Consider the following 27,380-nt stretch of genomic DNA (forward strand, 5'->3'; position numbering starts at 1 on the left):
AATCCAGCGCTAGGGGAAAATGAGCTCACATTTCTGCAAATCCTGAATGTCTCATGACATGCAGCATAGTCAAAGTGTATTTATTTGAAGGTGGCATCTGGTTGAGCCATAAAGTAGAAATGGAGCTTTCTCAGATAGATATGGGACCAGGTGATCAAGAGCAGAGTAAGAAAGAGATTTTTTTAAAAACCTCTGCAGAGAATCTTTACATTAAATCATAAAATCTGTATCATGAAGCTCAAGGCCCAAACACACTTATTCTTTGCCATCTTCCCACTCTTATACACTGTTCCAGCTGGATTTCTCTAAGTTCTTGAAGCATACTATGTTCCCTCCTAACTACAGCCCATTCCTTCTAGCTGGAACACTGCCTCCCTTCTTTTTGTTTGGCAAAATCCTCCTTTATCCACTGGTTTCAGTTGAGTCATCCAGACCTCCTCAGTCCTTGTATCAGTTTCCTATAGCTGCTGTAACAAGTTACCATGGCTTAAAACAATACATACTTATTCTCTTATAGTTCTGAAGGTCAGAAATCTCACTGGGCTAGGATCAAGATGTCAGCAGAGCTGTGTTCCTTCTGGAGGCTCTAGGGGAGAATCCGTTTCCTTGCCTTTTCCAGCTTCTAGAGGCTGCCCCATTCTTTGGCTTGTGACTCTCGCCATTTTCAAAGCCAGCAGTGTAGTATCTTCAAAATCTCTCTCTCTCTTTCTCACTAATTCTGTCCTCATATCTCCTTCTGTAACTCTGGCTCTCCTGCCTCCCGCTTATTAGGACTCGTGACTACATTGGCTCACCTGGATAATCCATGCCAATCTCCCCATCTCAAGATCCTTAACTTAATCACATCTGTAAAGTCCCTTTTGCCATGTAACGTAGCATATCCATAGGTTCTGGGGATTAGGACATGAATATCTTTTGGAGGCCACTATTCTGTCTACTGCAGTCCTCCTGTTATAATGCCACAGCATTCTGAACAAGTGCAGGGATTTATTTATTTGAAAGTATTGCTTTCACAAAAGGGTAAGCACTTTGTGGGGCCATGCCTGTTTGTTCCGCATGCATCCCGAGTGCCAAGTGCACAGCCAGGACGCAACGAATATTTGGTGACTGTCCAGCTGAGTGGCCGGTTTGGCTTTGCTTGACCAGATTTCCTAGGGGAAGGGGAGGAGGTAGGCTAAGATTATATTACAAAAGTCTTTGAAATGACTGGCTAAGCAGCTTGGATTTCATTCTGTACACACGGAGTCCCAGCAAAGGTTTTTCTCAGGTAGTTAACATGACTACAATTGTGTTTGGAATACAAGGTCCATAAGCTGGATGGGAAGAGAGAGAAACTGAAGACAGGGTGACCAAGCAGGAGGCCACAGCAAATGAGGACCCAAACTAGGCAGTGGCAATGAGAAGGAACAGCTGGAGAGAGATGTAAGAACGTGGATACATTCCACTTCAAATCCTTTCTAGAATGAAGCAAACGAGAAGTAAACACAACAGGATTTGATAACTTATTGGAGAAGACAGGAGAGAAAAAAGAGGGGAGGAATGGAGACATCTCCAGCCTGGTAAAACCAAGCAGGCAGAAGAGCGGTGACACCAACCAAAATAAGGAACACAAAAAATGGAACATGCTCAGAGGAAACTGGCGACGATCTGTCCTGCTTCAGATATGCAGACTAGGAAGAGTCCAATGGGCATCCTGAGCAGACGTCTAGCAAGAAATCAGAAATAGATGTCAGGAGCACATGCACAAAATCGCAGCAGACACTGAGTTAGGGGTGTCCCCGAGAGGGATGACGGCTGTAGTCACAAAAGTGAATGAGATCGTCAAGGGAGAATGATTTGAAAGAAAAAATGCAGAACCGTGGGGAGGGGTGAACAAAGGCAAGCACAGAGACAGAAGAGCAGGAAGAGACATTAGAGGCAGAGAAGTGGGCAGTGAGGCAGGAATCGAGACTCCTCTGCGTGCGGTGGGGAAAAGAACAAACAGTGCCGTCAGTCCCACCCAGAAGTCCAGTCAAAGGCGGTCTAAGAAGAGCCCTGGAATTCGGGCACTTTTGAGAGAATCGTTTCAGTACGTAATTGGGATAGAAAAGATACTGCCAAGGTTTCAGGTGCTCACAGTCACTTACTTATTCCAGAAGTTTGGCAGTTTACATTGAGAGTCAAGGATTTCAGGGTGGTTCTGCCTTCAGCTTGTTGTCTGAGTTTGAGCTTAATCCTTTCAGGCCCTCTCTTTAACTGTAAAATAAGTAGGCTGCAGCTAGATGCTACCAAGGTCCTTTCTGAGTCTAAAATTGGCTATTTTCAACCCTCACAATTCTGGTGAAAGCTTAATTCCAAGGCATCTGAGAAGAAGTCGTCTTCACATTATTCTCTATGTAAGTTAAAAATCACCTTAGAAACAACTTCTAGCGGACAGATGCTCCGAAAGAGAGCATATGAAAACTGAATAACCATTTTCCATATGGCATTATGCTGATTTCACACATAATTTCTTGTAAAATGCCCTTGTCAATTTCCTGTTTGAAGCTGTCTTACTCTAATTACCTCCTCTTTGGTGACATGGTGGTGAGCCTCTATTTTTAATCACAATATTCCTCTCTGCCCATGTTTTAAATTTTAATTCCAGTTTCCGTCATTACATATTTAGCATTCAATTCTTTCAATTCTTCCCTACACATATATTTACACACCCTATTTTTTTTCCTATCCTCAATACCTTTTGAAAAGGCATATTTTTTTCCAACTCAGAGCTTGGTTGATATACACCAGGAAAGAAGAAGAAAATGACAAAGAGTGAAGCCAGAAGCATGAAAGAAAATGGTACTGGAAGCAAAACCTAGAATTCAGTTTCTTGTATAAAGTAGCACATTATACAGGGTTTCTCAACTTTGGTGTTACTGAAATTTCGAGCAGGATAATTATTTGTTGTGGGTCTGTCCTGTGCACTGTAGGATGATTAGCAGCATCCTTGGCCTCTACCCATTAGATGCCAGTAGCACACCCTCTGCCACAGCTCTTGCAATCAAAAATACTGCCAGGGCAAGGGAAAACAGGACTGAAACAAGAAAACAGCCCACTAATTGGGAAAAAAATATTTACAAGTTATTTATCCGACAAAGGGTTAATAATCTCCATAATATATACAGAACTCACACAGCTCAACAACAAAAAATCAAACAACCCGATCAAAAAATGGGCAGGGGACATGAACAGACATTTCTCCAAAGAAGATATACGGATGGCCGACAGGCACATGAAAAGATGCTCATCATCACTAATCATCAGGGAAATGCAAATCAAAACTACACTAAGATATCACCTTACACCTGTTAGAATGGCAAAAATAACCAAAACCAAGTGACAAATGTTGGAGAGGTTGAGGAGAAAAAGGAACCCTCATACACTGTTGGTGGGAATGCAAACTGGTGCAGCCACTATGGAAAACAGTATGGAGATTTCTCAAAAAGTTAAAAATAGAAATACCTTATGACCCAGCCATCCCACTACTGGGTATCTATCCTAAGAACCTGAAATCAGCAATTCCAAAAGTCCCATGCACCCCTATGTTCATCGCAGCATTGTTCACAATAGCCAAGTCATGGAATCAACCTAAGTGCCCAGCAACTGATGACTGGATAAAGACAATGTGGTATATATACACAATGGAATACTACTCAGCCATAAAAAAGGACAAAATTGTCCCATTCACAACAACATGGATGGACCTTGAGGGTATCATGTTAAGTGAAATAAGCCAGACAGAGAAAGACGAACTCTGTATGACTCCACTCATAGGTGGAAGTTAACATATAGACAAAGAGAACTGATCGGTGGTTACCAGGGGAAAGGGGGTTGGGGGGAGGGCACAAAGGGTGAAGAGGTGTACCTACAACATGACTGACAATAACGTAGAACTGAAATTTCACAAGGTTGTAAACTATCATAATCTTAACAAAAAAGTTTTTTTAAAAATACTGCCAGGTATTGCCAAATGTGCCCAGGGTGCAAACTCGCCTCTGGTCGAGAACCACTGATCAATAGAGATCAATCTATTAGGAGTAGTTCAACAGTGCAAGAAAACAATATGCAAAGACGGAAAAGTAATAAATATGGAAGTATTATGCTTCTATGCCAGCTCCCATTTGTTTGTCAGATGCTTGGCTTGGTTTCCCCATGCCCACTTCCCCTGAATATCTGTCCTCTGGCTTGCTTCACTCTATTAATGCATGCTCCACCCCAAGACACCAGAGTGATTTCTCTAAAACACATATTTGATCATGTTACACCCTCATGCTTAAAAATCACCAATTTCCCCCATTCTCTACCACAGAGTTTCTCAACCTGGGCACTCTTGACTTTGAGAGCCAGATGATTCTTTGTTGTAGCAGCTGTCTTGTACATTGTAGCATGTTTAGCAGCATCCCCGGCTTCTCTCCAACTAGATGCCAGTAGCACCTGCTCTGTAGTAGGCAGAATAATGTTCTACCAAAGTTATCCACATCCTAATTTCTGGACCCTGTGAATGTAGTTAGTTACATGGCAAGGGGAAATTAAAGTTGCAGATGGAATTAAAGGTTGCTAACAACTGACCTTAAAATAATGAGATTATCCTGGATTATCCAGATGAACCCACTGTAATCACAAGAACACTTAAGTGAGTCTGAGGGAGAAATGACTATGGAAGAGGGTCAAAGAGATGCAACATGGCTGACTTTGCAGACGGAGGAAGGTGGCCACTACAAAATCAAAGAGAACAGATCTTAGAGCCTTCAGAAGGAACATAGTCTTGCCAACACTCTGACTTTAGCCCGGCAAGAGCTATTTTAGACTTCTGACCTCCCTAACTGTAAGGTAATAAATTTGTGTTCTCTAAGCTACTAAGTTAGGGGTAATTTGTTACAGCAGCAATAGGAAACTAATATATCACCACCCCCAGTTGTGACAACCAAAACTGTCTTCAGACATTGCTAAATGTCCCCTGGGGACAAAGCTGCCTCCAGGTTGAGAGTCACTGCTCTACAAAATGTAGCGGCCAAACTCCTGAGACGTGCACAGTTGGGCTCTTCATAATTAATGCTACCCAACCTGTTAAATATTACTATCCAACACACAGTGAGATACAGCCTATGCTCCAGGCACACCAAACTTCTAACTTCAAAAACACTCTACATCCTTTCACCTGCCTGCATATTTGACGCCAAGAGGTGCATTGGAAGGTAGGCAATGTGCTATTGGAATGTGCTACTGGAATGGTAGGCCCTCCTGCCATTTTCTTCCATGCGCACAGTTAGTTACTATCCCCTAAACATGTGTCTAATTTCTGGTTTCATTAGGTCATTACATAAAAAGCCATGTGGTTGCTACATATATTAAACCTCAGATAGCCTAACTTCCTTCTCCAAGTAAATGATTGCCCTTAGCCCCTCTAAGTCCTCTTCATTGGAAACTGGCGTCACCAACACCTCTGTGTCTTCGCATGTCCACTCCTTTCTCTTTCACGAAGGAATCATTTCCCTTCTTCTTCTTATAAATGACAGTCATCCTTGAAGATCAAGTTCAACTGGTCTCTGCACAGTGAAGCCTTCGAAGACTCCTCAAAGCATGGTGGGTCATCACCTCCACCCTGGTCCCTCACCGTGCTGATCCTTCCGCACTGTACCTATTGGTTGACTCACCATTCTCTTTATTAGACTGTGAGCTCTTGAAGGGCTGACACCAGGTTTAAGCCTCTCTGCATGACTGGTACTGAGAGAAATGCTTGTGCTCAAGAAGTGCTTGTGGAATGAATGAAGAAAAGAATGGAAGTCACGGATAGAGAGAAATCATTTTAATTATGGGTGATCGAAGCTGGCAAACTCCAGGTCAGCTATGAGCCTAATCCCAGCTCTGATTCATGAGAATTAGGAAAACCCCAAGGTTGGAATGAGACCTTACTCCCTTGTCTGTGATCAGAATCAGTGACAGAGCTTGGCTGCTAAGAACAAAGTTGAGAAGCATGTACCAATTGTGTCACCATGCACCATTTATCCCTTTGTCTTCTCCCTTTTTCTACTCCACAGATATTCTACCCAGCATATCCATGAATCAGATTTTATTAAAGTAATCCTAAGACACATAGTAAGGAAATATTAAGAGTCATAGCTGACTTCGTCTAACACATCCTGGTTTTAGGCTAAAGAACGGCCATTTGTGAGCTTTGAGTGAGCACAAGGCATAGAGCTACAGGCATTTATGACAGTCCTGGGAGCAGGAGCCATTGTATGAATAATTTAGCTTAAAACCAGAGAATCTGCTAAAAGAACTAAGCAGAAATGGATGTGATCCATCACTGGCTAAACCTGAGTGGAAGTGAATTCTTAGGTTTGTCTTTGGATTCAATGGAAGAAAAACAGAAAAGTTGAACAAACCATAAGAGGTCCATGGAGTGTACAGGCATGGCTCAAGAGGGATCCCCATGGTTTTGGAATTGGAGGAACACCCCAGGGAAACTTTCTGCCAGCTGAAAGCACTTCTCTGGGCACTCACTAGATGGCCAGCATGCGGTGCCACATTCAACTCACTGGTGCAGTGGTTCTCAACTGGGGCAATTTTGACTCCTAGGGGACATTCGGGAGTGTCTGCAGAAATTTTTCATTGTTACTCTGGTGGGGAGGAGTGCTATTGGCATCTAGTAGGTAGAGGCTCAGGGATGCTGCTCAACATCCTACAATGGACAGAACAGCCCCACCACAAAGAATCATTTGGCCATAACTGTCAATAGTGTAGAGGGGCTGAGAAATCCTGAGCCAGTGCAACCGGAAAAAGCACAAGAACCAAATCTGTATGAACCAAATTTCCCCTCTAGGGCCTGTAAGTAACCTTGCAAGGTGCTCATTTGCTGGACTTTTGACATCATTAGTAAAGATTCTCTTTTAGAACAAAGGACCCAGCTTGCTTGCAAGTGAGAAGGACAAGCAGTACTAATGAATGAATTTCCTTGGTTTTTGAGAGGGTTCCAGGGCGTTAAACCTTTGACAGGTACTCCAGGCCATTAAATTCCAGACCCAGGGGTTAGGGTAGGATATCTGGATCTCTACTAAACAAAACCAGCCTTGGACCTTCATGCCAGGATTCCATCCAATTACTCCATGTCTGCTTCAAGAATAAAGGGATCGCACACACACACACACACACTCATATACACACATGTGAACATTTTATGAGAAAATTTTGTTCTTTCACTAGATGGCTATGTACTTAATTTTAACCATTACAAAGAGGTGAAAGTCACAATAGATGAGCTTGCAGACTGCTGAAATACTGCATAAAACAGCTAGAAGCCACCCAATATTACTGCAGTTCAGATACTTGTTCACTGATTGAGATTTTAACAGATAAGAAAATTTCTAAGCAGTCATGATTATCTATAGTAGAATGCTTTTGGTCATTACAGCAATGAATGGCATCTGTACACTATATTCCAAGTATGTACTTGGAAAAGCAGGGACATTCTCAATGATGCAATTGGGTTTAAACGTGAATTTCAGCGGCTATCTAATCCAAGAATTTGGCTTGCTTTTGCATTTCTCCCTCTTTCTCTCAACTCCTACAGATTAATCTGATAATGTGTGCTTCTGATATAGAGCGGGAATCCAGCCCCTTCTAGAGACCAAGAGAAATTTAACATTTGGATTTTTGATCCTCTTCCTTGCTTGGGAGAGAATCTCGTCCTCTCTGACTTGACTTTTCTTTCTACTGCCTATCATCTTGAAGAAAATGAGCAAAACAGCCAGCAATGTTTGTTAGTTTTTCTAATCTATACTCCTCACTCAACAGCAGCAGTTACTTTGGCACAGTGACTACTATTTTATCAATATGTGATACTAATATTTCTGGTAAATACTGCTGATTTTTCTAAGGCGGTATATTACAAGCTGAAATCTCATAGTTATCTCATGTTTACAGAGCGAGGTATGATCTTGGATGCTATTTTCAAACTGTTTTTCTTGGTTGTGTTTCCTTTATTTAGTCTAAATCTCCAGCAATTACATGGTATTTCATTTCATTTCTGTAATTCTAACTGTACTTTAAAATATTTAATTACAACTGATGGAATCTCCCTTCCCCTATGGAAACAGATCCAAGGCAAATCAATCTATAGAGTTTGTGGACTGAAAGAGATAGGAGTTGTTCATTTTGAAAACAACTACTATTTATTCTCTAAAAGCATGCTGCTTTCCAAGTACCCACCAACTACAGTTTCCCAATAGCTCTGCTCTCCATTCTTCTCAGCCAGAAAGCAAACATTTTAAAGGTACCAAATAGCTCCCTCTGTGTTCCCTATTTATTAATGATTCCTAGTTCATGGATATTTCACTAACTACTAGTTGTCCTTAGTGGGATTTGGGCATATTTCCATGAGCTTTCATAGCCTTAAGCAGAGGGGTTTTTTTCCTCCTAGATTAAACTAGTACCCAGTACCATAGATTTCTGAAATTATACGTTTAGGAGAGGAAAATATGAAAACTGGAGAATTCTAGTAGTAACTCCCCCCTGCCACCCAAAAACACAGACCTACACACACACACAATCAACACCACCATCCAGAATAATGTTCCTGAATTCTCTGTAGAACAACCAGATGGCAGACATATTTCAAAATATATTTCACCCAATCCTTACAAACAGCATAGAAATAGACCATTTGAGTTCCAAAAAGTATCAACACTGGGTGAAGGGATCAGAGGACCCTTTGAAATCGCCTGCAGCACAAACAGGACAGGAGAACACCATCTCTTCCTCCAGCTCCCACCACTGCTCCAAAGTGGAGCCAAGAAGTGCTAACAAGACACACGCGGGTGGCCGCTAGGGACGTCCCATTTCCAGGCACCATTTAACCAGCCAAAGAGGAACAGCCACACCATAGAAACCTCTCAGCGGGTCCCTGGCTCTGTAAATGTGATGGAATTAAAGAACTGCCCAGGTGTCCAGCCTTGGGGACGCGCGGCACCAGACCCTACCTCGGACTTCCACACGACGTAGGGTTGGCCGTGGCTGTTAGGTGGGGACTGGAACTTTCTCTGCTGGAGCCACCTCCTGGGAGAAGCGAAGATGCCGTTGGGGCCTCCCCCAGAGGAGCACAGGATGGCGCTGCGGCCACTGCCCGGCCCGGACAAGACCGAAGGCAGGTCCCAGGCCATGCTCTTCTTGAGGCCGCTGCGACCCAGGGAGACCTCATAGTCAAAGTGGAAGCTGCCAGACGGCGACTTCTCCTGCGGGGTGCTGGGCGTGGAGAAGGATGAGCAGAGGGGTCTAGGGGGCGGGAGTCTGTTGGCCCGTGGGGGTGGGCCCCGGGGAGAGGACGCTGATCGGGGGCCGAGACCCTCGGCTGGGGCCAGCGGGGAGCACAGGCGGCCCCCAGTGGCCCCCCGCGAGCCGCCCTCCGCGCCCGCCTCGCCCCCGCAGCCGCCGATCAGGGCTGGGTCTAGGCTGCGGGTCTGGCGCAGCTTCCTCTTGGAAAAGCCCTTGGCCGAGGCCGCGCCGCCCGAGGCCGGTGAAGAGCAGGAGAAGACACTGTGGAGCAGGCTCTGCGCGGACATCTCGTCGGGGCTGTGCCCGAGGGCCACCTTCTTCCCGCTTTCGGAACGCTGGCGATTTGGGGCCCAGAAAGAAGGGGGGCTCAGGCGAGGCTGCCAGGCGGGGCCAGCCAGAGGCTCGCTGAGGGCGGTGGAGGGCAGCGCCCGGCTCACGCGCCACTAGCGCGCTCCAAGTACCCTCGCGGGGGCAGAAGCAGGAAATCCATCACCAGCCTTCTAGGAAAAGGGGTCGGGGGGCCTCTTGCGCTCGCTAGAACCTTCCCTCGGAGCTCAAGTCGCGAAGTGGGTAAGCAAGAGAAGGAAGGTCAGGCGCTCGCTCAGTTCCCAGCTCCAACCCGCCAGCGCCACTCCCCCTTCCCAGCCAAGGCAGGAGATGCCGCGCTCCCGCTCGCTGGCTTTGGACAGCCTCGAAGTCTCCAGCAAGCTCCTCCTCGCGCCCTGAGGACGGTCCCGAGGGCTGGGGAGGAGGCCTCCTGGGCGTGCGCCCAGGGCGCGTCCGTCGCGCTCCCCGCGCTGCGAGAGCGACTTCCTCCGGCGCTGGAGCTGCGCGCCCGAGCTGCGCCCCGGGTGCCCCGTCGCCGTATCCAGGCCCCTGAAACAGCGCCTCTGGCCTCCACTTGGCTGCTGCGCCCACTCCTCTGACTGGCTAGGCGCAAGGGTGTCTCCAAGTTCCAGGTTCCCGTGGGATGCCAGTCTTGCTACAAAGTAGGGACACGGAGAGCTCTGCGCCCAGGGCCTTCCAAGGGCTGAGTGGCTACGGTGGGAGAGAATTCCTGGCTACGCTCAGGGAGCTAAGGAGAGAACCCCAGGGGTGGGTGCCCATGCCCCGCCGGAGAGGGGCTCCTGATATTCGCAGCCCTGCCTTGGGCCCAGGGCAGGCGCGGAGATGTCCCCGCGCGCTCTCACTAGAGGCAGCGGGAAGGGGGCGGCCAGGACGGGTAGGGTGGGAGGGAAGCAAGGTCTAGAGGTGGAGCGGAGCCCTTAGCAGGAGAAGGCAGAACGTGGAGGAGTTTTCCAGGCGCCAAACCTGGGAGCCGCGCAGAAAGAGCCTAGCTCGCCACTGATACCGGGTCTCCTGGGGAGAAAGCCGTGAGGACGGAAGTGCGGACCTTCTCCTCCGTCTCCCCTCCCCCAGATCAAGGGGGGCGCCCAGCTCCACTCACGTTTCTGGAAAGGAAAGGAAGTGTCAGATTGCACCCCACCCACTGGTGTCAGATGGGCAGCCCAGGACGGTTGCTCTGAAGTTGGAGTTAAATCTCCTGCCTTCCTCCCCCCCTCCCCCCCTGCTGTTTTTGTTTTTAAAAAGGAAGGATAGAGACTCAGCTCAAATGCAGAGGCTGCTGATGAATGGGCTGGAGATCCGGACCTACTAAGAAAAGTGGGGGGAAGGGTCCTCGCCATGTAAGGGTCGTGTGTAAATGTACTCGAGAAGGAGGGGTGAGTGAGGCCAGGCAGGGGGCAGGCGCCGGGCGCAGCGACAGCCAGAGGCTGCGGAGATTGGCGCTCACAAAGCGATCGGTCTCCGGGTTCGGCTCTGGGACGCCTCTGGGCGCATCGCGCTGCGGCCACATTCTTGGGAAACTGGAAAATGCTGGCGATGTCAATGTTCCCTGCTTGGAAACGAGTCTGGGAGCAGCTTCTCCAGCTACTGTCCTACCCCTGGAACCTATAAAGCGCAAAGCCTCGCCGCCGCGGAGGGCGTTTTGACGTAATGTTTAAGTTTTGCAAGGCATCTTACAACCGTCTCAGCAGGGGAGCAAAGAGAATGTTGGAAATGCCTGTGTACTTTATTTAATTGTGTTCGTGTGTCCTCTTTTACCACTTCAGGGTGAAGAGAATTTTATATGAATGTAAAGGTGACTTTTCTTTACTGTTTCTTTTATTAAAGAAAAAAAAACTTACAATGAACTTATAAATACAAATGTTTGACACAAACATTTGCCTTGTGTATATAGCAGAATTATCCAACTTTGATTTTGGAAGACTTCTTTTATTCCCTATAAAGTTTTCAGGAGAAAATTAATTTTTTTGTCTTTTTAAAAACTGTTCTGTGTTCCTAGATATTTGACTATCTAGGAGGAGGCACGTCATGAATTCTAATTAACAGAAGTATTCGATGTCTCCACAAGGGACTTCATTCGGACCCTAGGATCACTGATGTACAGTTTTTGTAAATGCAGTGGGACCGACTGCACCCAGGGAGCTCCTTCCGGTAACTTGATGACCTTTCTGCAGCCCGAAGACAGGATGAGATACAAATTTCCCAGCACTCTCACCGCGGTCATTCTCTTCCCACCCTGAAACTTAAGATCTTATTTTCAGTGGCTGACGATTAGGTGTGCTGTGGAGAGGCACAGCATTTAAAATCGCTTCCTGCCGTGCTTCACTGCACGTGCCAAATAGCATTTGGGGGACTGTTGGCATTTGCTTTCTTCCCTCCTCAAACAAGTCACGTTAGAAGCAAAAGAGGGTGGGTCTTGCCTGCCTTTTCCTTGGTTAACAATACCTTGTAACTTGTCACTAGCAATGAAAACATTTAATGCCTACCATTTGGATACCATTGCATGGAACTGGTTATGCCTCATTGGATTTTGGCATTTGGAGTAGATGGTTAACCAAGTCACACTTCATTGGACCACTTATAACTCAAGGTGGCTGAGCAAATGTAATTCATGATTCATATCCGTTTTATCTCTGTAAGCCTATATGATGACCATGGGGTTGAAAATGCAACCCTGCCACTATTATGTAGGGCTAATAAGAATGACTTCTAGGCAGGAAGTCATACATTCTTGGTCATGGATGTTGTAAAGCCAACGAGCAGAGGGACTCTTCTATTGGCACCTGGGGCTTGGAGCAGACACATCCAGCTAATTCATCATCTTATTTTCCAGTGGGTCCTGATGCTCCATTAGCTGGAGCTTGCCTCACTTTTGGGAACAATGAATAAATTTTTTTAATAATTCCTAAAATTAAGCACAAGCTCCTTTTCTAAAACCCAGTGTAAGTATGTATGCTTTTAAAACACAGAGGAAAAAATGTAATAGCTTGCCTGGAAAAAAAGACTTTTAAGAAAATTATTTGGATGTTTTAATGATATCTTTAAAACTCTTTTGATTTCCAACCTGACTCCTATTAGGTTTATTTTACAGTCATTGGTGACTTATGGTGTATTCATTCATTCCTACTTAGGGCATCCTGTTTTACTCTTGCTTGTTATATAATCCCTTTGCTTATATAGACCAACTCACACTGGCCTTTCTGATTGCCATTTTATGCCAAATTTGGTTAAGGAAGATCTGGGTTTTGTTTACCAATTTCAAAAGCGGCTGCTTTTGTTACATTGATCTCCAGAATCTCTCTTACAATTCATCAGTCTGTTTCAGAAGCAATATAACTGGTAGTCTAGAAATAAATGATTTTGAATATATATACTTCAAAAATCAAGTCCCTAAGACTTTGCTCCTTTATTAGGGCATTTGCTATTGAAAAGTAGTGTTCATATTTAGGGTTTTTCCCCCTCAGAGCCAAAGTTAATCAAAGCCTTAGATACATTTTAATAAAGGACAGAACAGTCTGTTCACTATTCATTCCCCATTATAATTATCATAGAAATTTAGGATAAAAAATATATTTAGTCCATCTGGTCATGGCACAAGTATATTCTAATGAAAGTTCTAGAGTTCTTGGTCTGACATCAAGGTAGACTCTTATCAAAGATCCTAGAAAACTCATCAGTTTTCTTTCCATTCCCTTGAAATACCGTTCTCTAAACACATACGTCTAACTACCAAAGGATATATTCTGTTAAACCTAAATTTCCCTTTTCTTAACTTTATCCCTTGAAATTTTTCTTATCTCCAGCCAAAATTCCTCTTTCCCCTTGGTGTTTAGACCCTCGAGCTATTTGTAGATTTAATCATGCCCCTTGGGTCTGACTTTGTGGTTTGGCTACACTATAAAGTTCATATTTTGCTTTAAAACCATCATTGTAGATGATCTCCTCTGGATTCCCTCCAGTTGCTTACTTCTTTTCAGTCCTGAGGTCCAATATTCCAGGTTAGGGCATCCTATTTGCCCCTGCTTGTTATATAATCCCATTGCTTACATAGTCCCAAATCACATTGAACTTCCTGATTGGCTGCCATATAATATTTTAGACTTCTATCTGATTGGCTCCTAACTCTTAGCATCACTGATATTTGTTTCATCCTGCCGATGTCTCTCCAACTGATTATGATCCCTCTGATATCACTTCTACATTCTTAATGGTAGCTGGGTTGAACAGTTCACAGCATCTCACTCTCCCATAGAAGAAGTCAAGGGTTCTGTCTCCAAGCTCCTGAAACATGAAAAGGGGGACATGATTTTAATCTTCGTGATGTGGAATATCTGCGAAATGTGTGGAGAACTTTTACAGGACTTAAGAATGCTAATTACGTTAAATAGCCAGACTGTCCCATTCCTCAACTACTTCTCAATTGTAAGCTAGGAATTTTTTGCAGCTGAACTAAGAATGTTTCTTTAGATTCCCATTCTAGGATCTCCCTGAATGGATACAATTGCTGAGGCATTTAAACTACAATTGATGGATGTCAGTGGAGGTAAATCTAGAGTCGCAGGCTAATTCCGTATGGGTAAGATTAGCAAAAACTCACCTTCTTAACCTCTAACCCAGCATTGAGGAACAGTGATCATTTTCCAAAGATGGAAATGTTGTCATAGCTATTCTCTAGAAGGTGAATATAACGATTTGCAAGATATAAGCGTATTTGCGAGCTTGAATCCTAACTGGTACTATGATGTGAGAAGACTAAGATATAAGTTCCACTGTCCACCTTAGAGAAAATTTAATATTATAATACCAAAAGAGATATTCAGAAAAAAATCTTTATGCCAACACTAAATGGAAAAAGTGCTGAATATGTCTATACCATTTGCTAACTTGAATTTAGTATTGTACTCAAGACCATCTACTCAAACAGCCAGTCCTGATCTCTTAATCATAACAATGTAATAACTAACAATTGTTGAAACTTCCTATACGGCAGGCACTGGGCTGAAATCATGCATGCACTATCCAGATCAACAGTCACACACACACAAAGCTAGAATATTTCACCCCTAATTTTATAGATGAAGACAACCCAGACCTAGAATAGTCCCACAGATCACTCCCTGGTTTAGTGGTAGAGTGAGTATTCAGATCCATATGATCTAACCTCAACCTCTAACTCTTGCAGGACTAGAATTGCAGGTTAAGAAGCTGTTCATTCCACAACTAGAAGAACCTGCAACTAAGATGTACAACTATGTACCGGGGGGGTTGGGGAGATAAAGCAGAAAAAAAGAAAAAAAAGAAGATGTTCAATTTGGGGGAGCTTTGGGGTCATTTCTGGATGGATTTCAACTTGTTGATTTCTTATCTAGCATGTGACCTTGGGCACATCATTTCACAACTCTCATTCTCAGTTGCCCATCTGCAAAATCATGTCCACATCAGAAGGCTGTCGAGATGAGTCAAGGACCTAATGTATGTAGCACGCTTAGCACAGAGAATTCTGGAGAGAACAAGGACAGTGATGGGAGTTAATACTATAATTTATACAAAATCCATAATTTTTAAATTACCTTATGAGTCCAGATATATTGAATGACCATCCCTAATGAGAGTTCACCTGGTCTTACATCCAAAAGACCCTTTCAAATCTTTCTAATTTGCTAATGAATCATTTGTTTAAAATTATTTGAAAAAGACCCTTGGTCGACTCAGTGAATAGTCATAGTGGGGATTTTCACTAAAACTCTGCCAGTTTTAGTGAGGTGTTTGTCAATACCAACTAAATAGTACCAACACAGTCTTTCAAGACAGGGGGCCTTTTTGAGTTAAATGAAAGATAATTTGGGATTCTCTGCATTCAGAGCAGAGTGTAGGGAATTTTTGGCCTTCTATCACACTTATATACCGACAGGCTAGTTTTTTGGCTCAATATTTTGGATCAATTTCACATTGCCCAGAATGGGAACCATGAACCCTCTCTTTAAAACAGGCACACAGTCAAGGTTTTCACATCCATCTAGTTAGTATCAGGATCTATGACAATTTCTTCTGACATTATATTCAGAAATCTAAATGACTATTCTCATTCGTCTTTCTCATTTTTTCCCCACTCTGTGTATCTCATTTCACCATTCCTTACCAGTCATGACCTTAAAAAGAATCAAAATCAATGAAGAGAAAAAAATTCGTTTCTGTATCAGCATCCACATTGAACACAAAAAAGCCACTTGTAACACTGTCCATTCTCTCATTTCCTGTGTAAATATTAGCAACTTGTTCTTTGTTTTCTAGTGTTTCATCTTTATCTTCTCTTAGACTTTAAAAAGTGGTTTTGCATAGGCACATTGTTCGACCCTTTCACTTACATGTTTATTTCTCGAGTGTTTCTAAACATCAAGACTTCTGTTTTCAGAGTACTAATTAGTGAGGCAGGTGAAAAGCAAAGTTGTATAAAAATCTGGAGCCAAGTTGCAGTATGGATGTGCTTAGCAGAGTCCCAGGGGTTACGCATGAAACAAACAATTGTTGTTTACCTACAGCCAGCAGTTGAAAGAATCTTCCGATATCAAATCCTAAATGCATGACTGACCATCGGCACTTTTGTTTCTGGCTATGAAACTTGATCTTAAGAGACTTTCAATAATAATACAAGTTGGCTGACAACCAAATTCAATTTCAGTTTATAAACATTTTGAACATGCACTTTGCGCCAATGGCATTCCTTCTTTGTTAGTTTTACTTTCTTCCGTCTTTGTGGGTAAAGGTGTGCTTGGCCTTTCAAAGTAAATTAACTTTATGTGAACCTGGGATAAGGTTCAGCTGTACTTAGTTACTTAAAGTAGTTTTTAACATCTTCCCATAATATATGTTTTAAAACTACTTTTGAGGATGAGGAATTACATAATAATGTAAACAATTATGAATATTTTCTTAATTACTCTAAAATTTTCATAATCTAAGCATTTTTCAATATTTCTAATTTTTAAAAGTAACTAATGTGGAATTTTTTCCTCTGAAATTTTCATTTTTTTTTTCCCCAGAAACTTCACTTCTCTATATTGAATGGAAACAGGAGAACCTATTTGACCAACATGTTTTCTAGTGACAAGATAGGGTGGGGTATGGAAGGGAGAGGGGAAAAGAAAAACAACTGGTACTGTGCCTGGGGTATATATTCTTTTTTCTCATCCACTTTACTGAGGAACAACCTACATACGATAAACTGTACCAATGGGTTTTGACAGCTGTACACCTATGAAACCACCAGCACAATCAAAGTTCAGCACATTCCCATCACCCCCTGAGCCTGCTTTTATTCACGTTCCATGAACACTGACAACTACACTTTGCACCTTGTAAGGGTTGAATTGTGCCTTCAGTCAATATAGGGAGGGAGGGAGGACTAAAGAGAGAGCAGAGCTTTTTACTTCTTATAGTGGGTTAAATTGGGTCCCCCCCAAAAGATATGTCCAAGTCCTAACCTCTGCTACCAGTGAATGTGACCTTATTTGGAAATAGGGTCCTTGCAGATGTAATCAAGTTATAGTTAGGTCAGACTGGATTAGGGTGGGTCCTAAATTCAGTGACTGGTGTCTTTATAAAAGAAGGGAGAGGGCAATTTGGATACAGACACACACACATACACAGGAAGGCCATGTGAAGACGCAGGCAGAGATTGGGACGTCTACAAACCAGGGAACACCAAGGATTGCTGGCAAACACCAGAAGCTAGGACAGAGGCGTGAAACGGATTCTCCCTTAAAGCCTCCGGAAGAAACCAATCCTCCTGACTGATTCGGGACTTCCGGCCTCCTTAACTGTGAGAATAAATTTCTGTTGTTTCAAGCCCCCCAGTTTGTGGTAATTTGTTATACTTCTTAAGCGTAGCTTGGATCTCCTTTCTAACAATTTAATAAAACCCAGAGCCAAGGATTTCATTGAGCAAAAAGCAATCTCAAAGAATTTTAAAACAAGGTGAGAGAATGACTAATGAATGCTTGTCAGTGTTTCATTTTAAAAGAAAGGAGAACAATCAATGGGACACCCTGCCTAGGTGCTAAGCATGGTGACATCATTGTCATGGCAGCAGCCAAGCTGCAACTGGGTCCTACTTTGAGTTCACTTTTCCCCTTGGGAAACTTCTGCCCTTTCATACATTTGGTTCTCAAAAGGTGTTTGGGGCTTGGTTTTGAAAGTGATTAGCAACACACAGAAGTGTATCATTGGCTCAAGCCAGAAAGAGACACTCAAATTCAGAGGGCTGTGATACTTTCGCATACCTTTCCTGATGTTTAATTCACTGCAGTGAAGCGGCTGAGTGTACACCTGATATGCAAATGAATTTAAGTGCCAGAACAGGCCCCAGAGGAATGACTTTAAAAGGACAGATGGGATCTGATCAAACTCCTCAACAGGCGTGGAGAACCAAAGCCCGGCAAGATTTTCTCCAGAGAGAACCTCTGGGGAGCCAGTTGAAAAAGCAGAGCTGCTCAAGCTCATAGCTGCATGCCCTTCATTTGCCTCCTGTACGATTTATTGAGAATTCCTTGGGTATTTTTCACAGTTCACTGCTTTGTGGCGTGACACAGATTAGAGACATACCAAAGAACTCCCACCCGCCTTTAAAGATATAGGAATGAAAATAAGACACTCACAAGACTGTAATAAGCAGGTTGTGGATCAGGGAGCCAAACTTTTTTCCCCCTTTTTAAATAGAAATGGCTTCAAAAAGCAGTGTCACAGAGTTGGCAAATGCAAACTGTCGGAAGTTGCTGAAGGTTTACAGAGCAGTGGAGAAAACTGAGGAATGAGAATCACAGATCTAACTTTTAATACAGGCTCAGGTACTAACCTTGTGCAAAATAAATTCCTACTCACCTCTAGGTCTTGGCTTAAACGTCCCTCTTCTGAGAAGATCTCCCTGACTTCTCCTTTTACCTTGGCTAAATTAGCTATATGTCATATGCTCTTATTTTCAGACCTTTCCTCCATCATAGCACTTATCAAAAGGGTAATTACATGGTATTCATTAGTGCAGTTATGTATGTTCAAGCTCTAATATCCCTAAGATCATAAGTTTCATGAAGCAAGAGCTATCACTAATTGGTTTCCTCTTGCATTCCTAGTGCCGGAACAATTCATATCACATAAGAATAAGGACCCAATCAATAATCATAAACCAACCTCCAAGCCCATCTCCTCATCTGGAATTTGGCTCTTCAGATCCCTGCTGGTTCTCACCTTCTGTATCTCAGAAAACTTGGAATTATCCTCAGGCATCAGTGGAAAGGATCTTTGTTGATTTGACTTGTGGAAGAACTAAAATAAGCAATAATGATGTAGTCATCTGCTTATCAAAACTGTTGCTATTTCATTAAATGCGTCGCCCTTGAGTTGGACATCACCAAGTTTGAGTCCTAGACGTGTGAGTGTGTGTGTGTGTGAGAGAGAGAGAGAGAGAGAGAGAGAGAGAGAGAGAGAGACGGAGAGAGACAGAGACAGAGAGAGAAAGAGAGACAGATAAACAGACCAACCAATCTTGGGTCAAGTTGTTCTTCAAATTCTTCAATTCTCTAATCTCTGAGACATGGAGTTAATAGCTATAAGATATAAAGCATTAGTACATTTTCTGACATAGAACAAATACATAATAACATCTTAAGTTGTGAAGCCCCAAACTAGGTACAGTGCTCTTATAGGGGACATTTATGCAAGCTGTGTTTAGTTTGATTCACGTGTATTGAATAAGAAGTTGACTAGAAGGCTTTTGTTTGCCTTTTATGATTTGCTTGATGTCCTTAGGCTGGTGGTAAGTACATCAAATTCTTGTTACCTGTAAAGTGAAGGGAGTCTAATCCTAACAAATTGGGTTCTAAGGTTATGAGAAGTTACTGTTACCAAATTCCCGTTTATTGCTTAGAACAGCTCCTTTTGCCTAAATGAGTTCCTCATCAATGGAAAGTCAGCGTACTTGACCCAGATGATCCTTAGGGCATTTCCAAATTGCACGCTGGAGCAAACAGTGTCTTCCAAATTGGAGATTGATCTGATAAAGCAAGGGCCAAGAAAGGATTTATTTGGCTCAACCATGTGACACAATGTGGACCATTAAGATATCAAAAAGAATGTTTATACTGCTTGAGAGCCTCATTTGATGAAATGATCAACTTTGATTTGATTGCATACATCTTTTATTTAAAAGTCCTCATAGCACAACCAGAAGGACCTACAACTAGAATATACAAGTATGTACTGGGGGGGCTTTGGGAGAAGAAGAAGAAAAAAAAGAAGATTGGCAACAGATGTCAGCTCAAGTGCGAGTCTTTAAAAAAAAAAAAGTCCTGAATTAAAAACAATATTCTTTATTGATAGTAAGCACTTATATCTCAGCAACTGCCGAGGTAATCTTCTATGCATTCAGTATGTCCTAGAATCTATGCCTCTCTGACCCAGCTGTTGGCACCTCCACCAGCAATGAGCCTCATCCAAGTAGGAGAAGCACAGCATCTAGTCCATTTGCTTCAGAAATGGAGAATCTGTGGCACAGAAATGGCAAGTGATGTGCCCTTCACGTGAAAGACTGTTCCATTCATTTTTTTATCCCCAGAATATTCCACAATATCTGATACAAGATAGGCACTCATTAAAATGAAAAGAAATGAGTGAGTGAATGAATGAGAGATTACTGGAGCTGGAATTCTTGCTAGCTGACCCACTGAGGTTAACCCTCCATAACGTTATTCTAAATTGCATCTGTGATATTAATTCACTCAGCTCAGTTTATTTTCTTAAACATCTTTATTGAGATGTAAGTCACATAAAATTCTCTGATTTTCAGCTCAGTTCATTTTAACTCAATTTAGCCAAACAGTGCTAAGTTATATATATTTATTTAAAGTATGCGTCAAGATTTGTTGGGAGACGGGGTGAATATGCACAGTTTAAACTAGTTTTGGAATCCATCTCGACTTATTTGTTAAAGCATCCCTTGAGACAACCAACTGAGAAATTAGTATATTTTCCAAAATATATATTGGCTATAACTAAAAGAGGGATTTGTGTGCATTTTTAACTTAGTGGAGAAATCTCTACAATAATGAGGAGATTCCTTTTAGGAGTCAGAATCTTGCTAGAAAAAAGAGCTTCCAAAGAAGAGTCATGGGATTTTCAGATGATTGACCAGATCCATGAGGCTAAGACTTCTAAGGAGAAGCCAGATGGATTTACTATTACCGATTTCCAGCAAGATAAAGTATTTGTTTTCACAGATTGCTTCAGTGTCCTGGTTTGACATTTACTGTTGTTTTAAAAGGCAAATTAAAAACACTGGAAATGAGAGGGCCAGATAAAACATAATCCCAAACTACCCTGGAGGGACAGAGTAATTGATAAAGGTGACCTGAAGCCCCCTTCTGCAGTCCCTGAGAGCCCAGAGCCCGAAGGACTATTTGGTTGGTGCCTCTCTTTGTTTGAAAAGATTTAATCCATGACCAACCAGTTTCTTTTTCTTCGAAGAGCACAAATTATTAGTCAATGCAGAACATCATCAACGTTTTAAAGGAAGGCATTGAACTCGATGAGATTTTCATTTGACGAGGTTGAAAATCAAATGGAAGTAACCTGCTGGTGAGAAAGACTTTTTCTCTTCCTTTTCTTTTCCTTCTTTTTTTTTTTTTTTTTTTTTGCCAGCTTTTATCTTCTGTTGCCAAAGGAAATGAAATGTCTCCCAATACGTAGCCCCTTTTGTGTGGCAACCACAGGACACCTTGGAAATACTGATTTTCACACATGACCTTCCTAGAGAAAGCAGCTTTGGCGCAGACCTCTTGACCCACATGACTCAAATTAGATACTTTTCAGTAGGTGGGTTTGAACCTCCAAAATCTAGTCAAAACATCTCTTGAGATATCTCACCCCAAAAGGGTGATCATGGCTTTATACCCCTAGTCAGTCAACAAATATTTCTTGAGCAACCACTTATGCACCAGAAATTCTCCTTTTTGCTGGATATAGCAGTAAACAGGAAAGAAAGTGTCCCTGCCTTCAAAAAGCTTACCAAATTGTGAACAGAGACACATGCCGAATACACAAACAAGTTAATATATAATTTCAAGAACTAATATGTGCTATATAAAGAGAGGGAAACAGGGACTGGTGGGCTGCTTTAGCCACAGAGATGAAAAAAGACCTTTCTGCAGGGGTGGTAGCCAATTTGATTTCTATTTGCCTATAGAAAACTCAGACTAAGACAATAATCCAAAAGGCAAATGGTGGTGACCCTAAATACCCTGAACAACCAAGGCAAATGTAAAGAGTGAGCCTTAATGACCCTAAAGCTTTCCCAAAGGCTTCACTGTCCTTGTGAGAAAAGCAAAGTCTGGCTTCCCTTAAGAGACCTGTTACAGGTTTTAAATAACCACTTGCCTTGGGGTTAAGCCAGTGGCTGTTACCTTTAGAAGGCCAGGTGTTCCAGTTCAACCCACAGATCTATAATCTCTCGGAAAAGACAGTATTTCTGTGATTAAAAAATTTTTCTTTGTAAAAATACTTCACTTACACTCGAAATACAGTTTCTAGAACTAAATATAGTTTTGGCACATATGCCACTGGCTGACTTCCCTGAATTGCATTTGCCTTTAAGGGTGTGTTCGCTTTCTAGTTCTCATGCCTTCAGACACTGCTGTCAGTTGGGTTCACAGCCCTGCAGGGGCAGTGTTTCAATGACCTCCCATGTTTTCATTAATTCTTAAAAAACTTTAGACAAACATTTCTGTTCATATTAGGTTTTGCAAACCTTTGCCCTTGTGCTCTTTTTCTTTCACAAAATCCTAAATTTGGTGCTTAGACTAATTTGACCTCAAAATATATCATCTTTTAAATAAATACAAGACTTGACAAGATCCAGAAACTGATGCTGAAATGGAAGTCAGGATCCTCTCCAGTTTTCTGAGACCAGGTCAATAGAGCCACAATTATCCCAATAACTCAAGGGGAAAATAAAACACTCTATTCTTGGGAAGAAAAATAAACATTCAAAGGGAGTATCTATTTTGCGGGGCAGCCATGACAGAGATCTCAAAAAGCGTTACCTGAATTCTTCATCTGCCCATATCTTTTGAGATATTTTCTAGAGTCTGTTTCACCTTGGGTTATGAAGATCAGCCCCAATGTCACGATTTCTTGGTCACAAACAGCCAAAAGAACTCAAACGATCAGCAGTAAATGAACTAATTAAACGTGACTCCAAGATTCAAGGAACTACTCCTGACTCCAAGAAAGCATGTTACTTTGGTCAAATCTCTAAACAACTGCAGCCCCTTTAACTTGCTAGTCTGATGGTGAGGATGGTGATCAAAGTCCACTAACATGTCAGGCACCTGTGTTCACTCACTCATCCACAATGAGTGAGCACTATGTAAATATCAAATGCCAATATTGAAGTAGTCGAATCAGTTTTTAAAAGAAAATAAACATAAGTCTTACAGAGCAAAGTTTAAACATATAACTTTCATTACTTGTTCGGCTTTGAAGGAAAATTTGGAGAACACAATTTCTAAGCCGTTTGCCTCATTATTTCCACAGAAACCACAAGGGGAATTAAATAGGAGAGCTGAGCAGTTATACGAATAACTCACATGGAAAAATAGCAGCTTTTTAATGAATTTCCTGAGTATTGCAGCACTGTAGAGATGATGGAAGAATGTTTTTTAAAAGTGAGGCTGAACCAAGCAAGATTAATTAAGATGCTGGCTCTTGGAACATATAAAGTTTATGTGTATCAGTGGATTCGTCCTAGGGCCAGGTTCTTTAGTCCAATTATCTATGAGACTCAGAGATAAATTCATAGTTCCTGGAATGATAATTGTTTAGAATAAAGGCTGGGAACTGAGAGAAGGGTGGGTGGGGGGAAGAAATTTCATCAGCCCAGATTGTTTCCTCTCTACCCAACAGGGCTTTTAGGAATAAAAACATGCAAAGGGAGAGAAATTAAAAGGGTAGTGGGTCAGAAATTACAGGCTGACAAGTTGCAAAGGGGTTTGCACCCTCTCAGGAAGGGTGTGAAGGGATGCAATGAGAGATGATAAATGAGAAAGCTCGCTTGGTTCCCCTGTTACAAGCATCATTGGCTGTCAAATACTGCAATGCTACACAGTTTGCACCGTTTTCTTCTTCAAGGGCCACCATCCAGCAAATCATACAAATGGCAAAGTTATATCGAAGAGGCAATAGAGTAAAGGGTGAACAGCATGGATCCTGGAATCAGAGCTGGGTTTAAACTCCGGCTTTGCTCCCTACCGGCTCTGTGCCTCCATTTCCTCTACTGAAAAATGGGACAATAGCCCTCTTTGCTTCTAGGCTATTATGAGAATTCGATGAGTTAATACTTGTAAAATGCTTAGAACTGTGCCTGACACCAGTGAACACTCAATGAGCGTTTTTTAAATTAATAAGTACAATTATATCTAGCACTCTTTATTCTGTGTTTTGGTAAGTTTATCAGCTGATAGAAAACAGGAAGTATTTTTGATTGCTCGTAATTTATACTTCAATTTCTTTCCAAGTGTTTCTGTTTATAACGAGCAACTCGTTATAATATTTCCATTTATTTTTACAGTTTTTACAATCCTGGAAAACTTCTCTAATAAAAGTTTTCACCAAAATTTTTTTTTCTGAAATGAAACTAGTCTTCAGAGAGTTGATTAATCCCATGATGGCCACCCAATATTTTTTTCCTGCATAGCATGTACACACAATGTCTTATAGGTACTGGGGATTTTTTCTCCTCTGTGAACCGCCTTGACTTTCTTTCACACTGGGGCTTTCAAAGAATCCATTTGTGATTCTATGGAAACTCCTTTAATGAATAGTGCTGCTTTTGAAGTTGAATACATTCATACTGTGGAAAATATAAGTAACCCTTGGCATGGAGAAGAGCAGGAAAATTCTGAGAAATAAACCAAAATATTTATATATTGGTCCACAAAAGATGTGCACCAGTGATCTTAGGATATATAGGAAAATGAGCTTTGCCCTTGATGCTGAGACCTACATCCATTTGTAACAACAACATAAAAGATGCCATAAGCTTTTCCTTTGTTACTGGGTTGCCACAAAAATGCGAGTTGGGTGAACTGAGAGTTGTCTTAACACTATCTTTAGCTTCTAGTCTGGTGGTCCTTGTTGGAGCCAGACTTCTCTTATTAACTCAAAATTGTTTGGGCAATATGTAAAATAGTTGCTTTATTATTCTTCATATTTTGGAAAAGATAATTTCAAGTTAATACTACTCTTTGAATTTATTCTGTTTCTTACACTACTTTGCTTCTGTCTAGTTGCCTGGCACTCTTGCACCTTCAATTTGAATATTCTGTAAATGATTTACATTTGATGAATTTTATTTCCTCAAACATATTTTAATGCCAGTTTTTCCCCAAAGAAAGTACTTTGAATGGAATCATGCTAAATTTCAGCAAAGGAACTGAACAAAATAATTGTTTCATTACAATAATTTCTTACAGATTTAATTTTAGGCTACTAGCTTAATTTAAAGGAAAAAATAAGAATAGATTTCTCTTCTAAATAATAATCTACAATATGTCCTAATTATTTTTCTGAATATATATACACATATATATGTATAGACACATACATGTCGACATGTAGACATATATACACACATGTATATACATAGATGTTATAAATATGCTTACCTAGCTTTCTTCTGTATATAACGGTTTATAAGGTAAAGTAACTTCTCTTCAGTGAATGATGTCAGGGAACTTGAACATAAGCACTTTCAAAGTTCACCCTCAGCTCTCAACAAGAAAGGTAAATACCAGGTGATTACGTCCAAAGGCCATAAGACACTGCAGCAGGTTTCAAATAAAATTGCTCATTTAACTACAATTTCCCCATCAAGCAGGTCATGCCTTGGCATATTTAGTTACCAAAAAGATAAAGTCTGCTCGGAAAGCTGGTATAAATAGTGCCGAAGAAAAAAGCTAAGGTGTATCCACTAGCCAAATGCCCTTCCTCCAAAGTGCACATTTGTCCAGGCAATTATATTCCTATTTTGTGCCCATGGCCAAGAAGCTGATGCATGCAATGTAAGAAATAAGTCACATGGGCCCTTGACACCAAGCTCACCGGGAATGTTATTCCAAGGACGTGATGAGCAGCCTTCACTGGCTCACGGGAGCTCGCACTCACGCAGATCAACACTAACCTGCTCCTTACAGAGCTCACCATTCTCTTTACATTTTTCTTTGTAGATTTCATTCCAATAGTACTGTCTTAGTCAATTTGGGCTGCTATAACAAAGTACCACATACTGGGTAGCTTATAAACAACAGAAATTTATTTCTCACAGTTCTAGAGGCTGGAAATCCCACATCATGGTGCCAGCATGGTCGGGTTCTGGTGAGAGCCCTCTGCAGATTGGCCCTCTGGTGAGAGCCAATCGTCTGGATTGCTGCTGGCTGTCTTCTTGTTGTATCCTCACATGGCAGAAAGAGGGTGAGGGAGCATTCTGGGGTCTCTTTTATAAGGGCATTTATAATCCCATTCATGAAGGTCTTCCTAATACCATCACATTGGGAGCTAAGATTTCAACATATGAATTTGGGAGGAATGCAAACATTCAGTCCGTTGCAATTCCAAACTGCATGTTCAGGGTGCAAGTGGACCGATTTGGACCTTGAATTTTGACTGGCCATGTTCTATTGTTTCTATTTTCAGGGGGCCCTTTGAACATCCATCAGTGCATATAACCAGACTTGCATTCTAGGGAATTTAACTACTAATGGGAATTACAGATGTTAAATAAAAATATATTTTCTTTCTAGCACTGGCTAGAAAAGTACAAGCAAATACTTTTCCTCTACAATTATTTTTTTTAATTTTAGAAAATAAAAATAGTATCTATTTTGCCCATCTCACTTCTGGAACAGTGAAAAAAGAAAAGCTTCATAATAAAAGTTATTTTGAGGGCAACCTCAAGTACACAATTGTGAAAAAAGCAGTAGCCCCAAAGGACTGGAGGTAAAGTAAGGGGTCAGCCTAGAGAAGGTGCTTAGGAATTCCAGGATTGTCATAGAGGAATGCGAGTCATTTAAAATGGAACTGAGGGGGAGGTACGCTCTTTATTCTAGAACTTACAAGGCCGTGGTCAGAACAGGGAGACATGGCTCCGCTGGCAAAAGGAGGACTAAATCCCCTCCAGCTATGGTGAAGTGAATAACTTAAACCAATTTGAAGTTTTAAAAAATGCAGTATTTCCTTTTTTGTGGTTGCACAAAAAATTTGCACTGATTGAACATTTGGGGTGTTAAGCAGGCACATTCTCCCATTTAAGTGAAATAAAAGCATCAAAAAGGGAATGAGAAGGAAAACACCAAGAGAACACATTTGACACTAGTGTCAATATGGTGGACCAGAACAAAACTCTGAAAACCATTTGCAAGATTTATCATGTTAGCACTTAAAGCAGCCAAACAACCAGGTTAGTTTAGAATAACAATTTTAGAGCCAGAAGTTATTTTGGACCCAATGTAACCCATCTTCCCTCAGTCACTGAGGAAACTGGGGGCACACAGAGTCACTCCGAGCTGGGTTTAGAGTCCTCATATCTAGGGTTCTGATCTAAAGTGTTTGGTTTCCTCTTACCTGGAGTGTCCAAGTCTTCTGAACTGGTGGGTTCCCTCGAGTATCCGGATGAAGTAGCTTGAGTCTAGGGTCTCTCCCAC

The 27,380-nt window shown here is 41.9% G+C and overlaps 1 protein-coding gene across 1 annotated transcript in view; it reads right to left on the bottom strand.

Moving 5' to 3' along the window:
- The window catches only part of ARHGAP6 (Rho GTPase activating protein 6), a 469,017-nt gene extending 455,100 nt beyond the window's left edge, over nt 1-13,917 (bottom strand). The window contains exon 1 of the mRNA XM_014855406.3: nt 9,000-13,917. Within this exon, the coding sequence (XP_014710892.1) occupies nt 9,000-9,578 (579 nt within the window). The 5' untranslated portion in view covers nt 9,579-13,917. The remainder of the gene's footprint in view (nt 1-8,999) is intronic.
- Between the last annotated feature and the right edge of the window lie 13,463 nt (nt 13,918-27,380).

This window comes from Equus asinus, chromosome X, assembly GCF_041296235.1.
Source record: "Equus asinus isolate D_3611 breed Donkey chromosome X, EquAss-T2T_v2, whole genome shotgun sequence".
In the NCBI taxonomy this organism is placed as follows: Eukaryota; Metazoa; Chordata; class Mammalia; order Perissodactyla; family Equidae; genus Equus; species Equus asinus.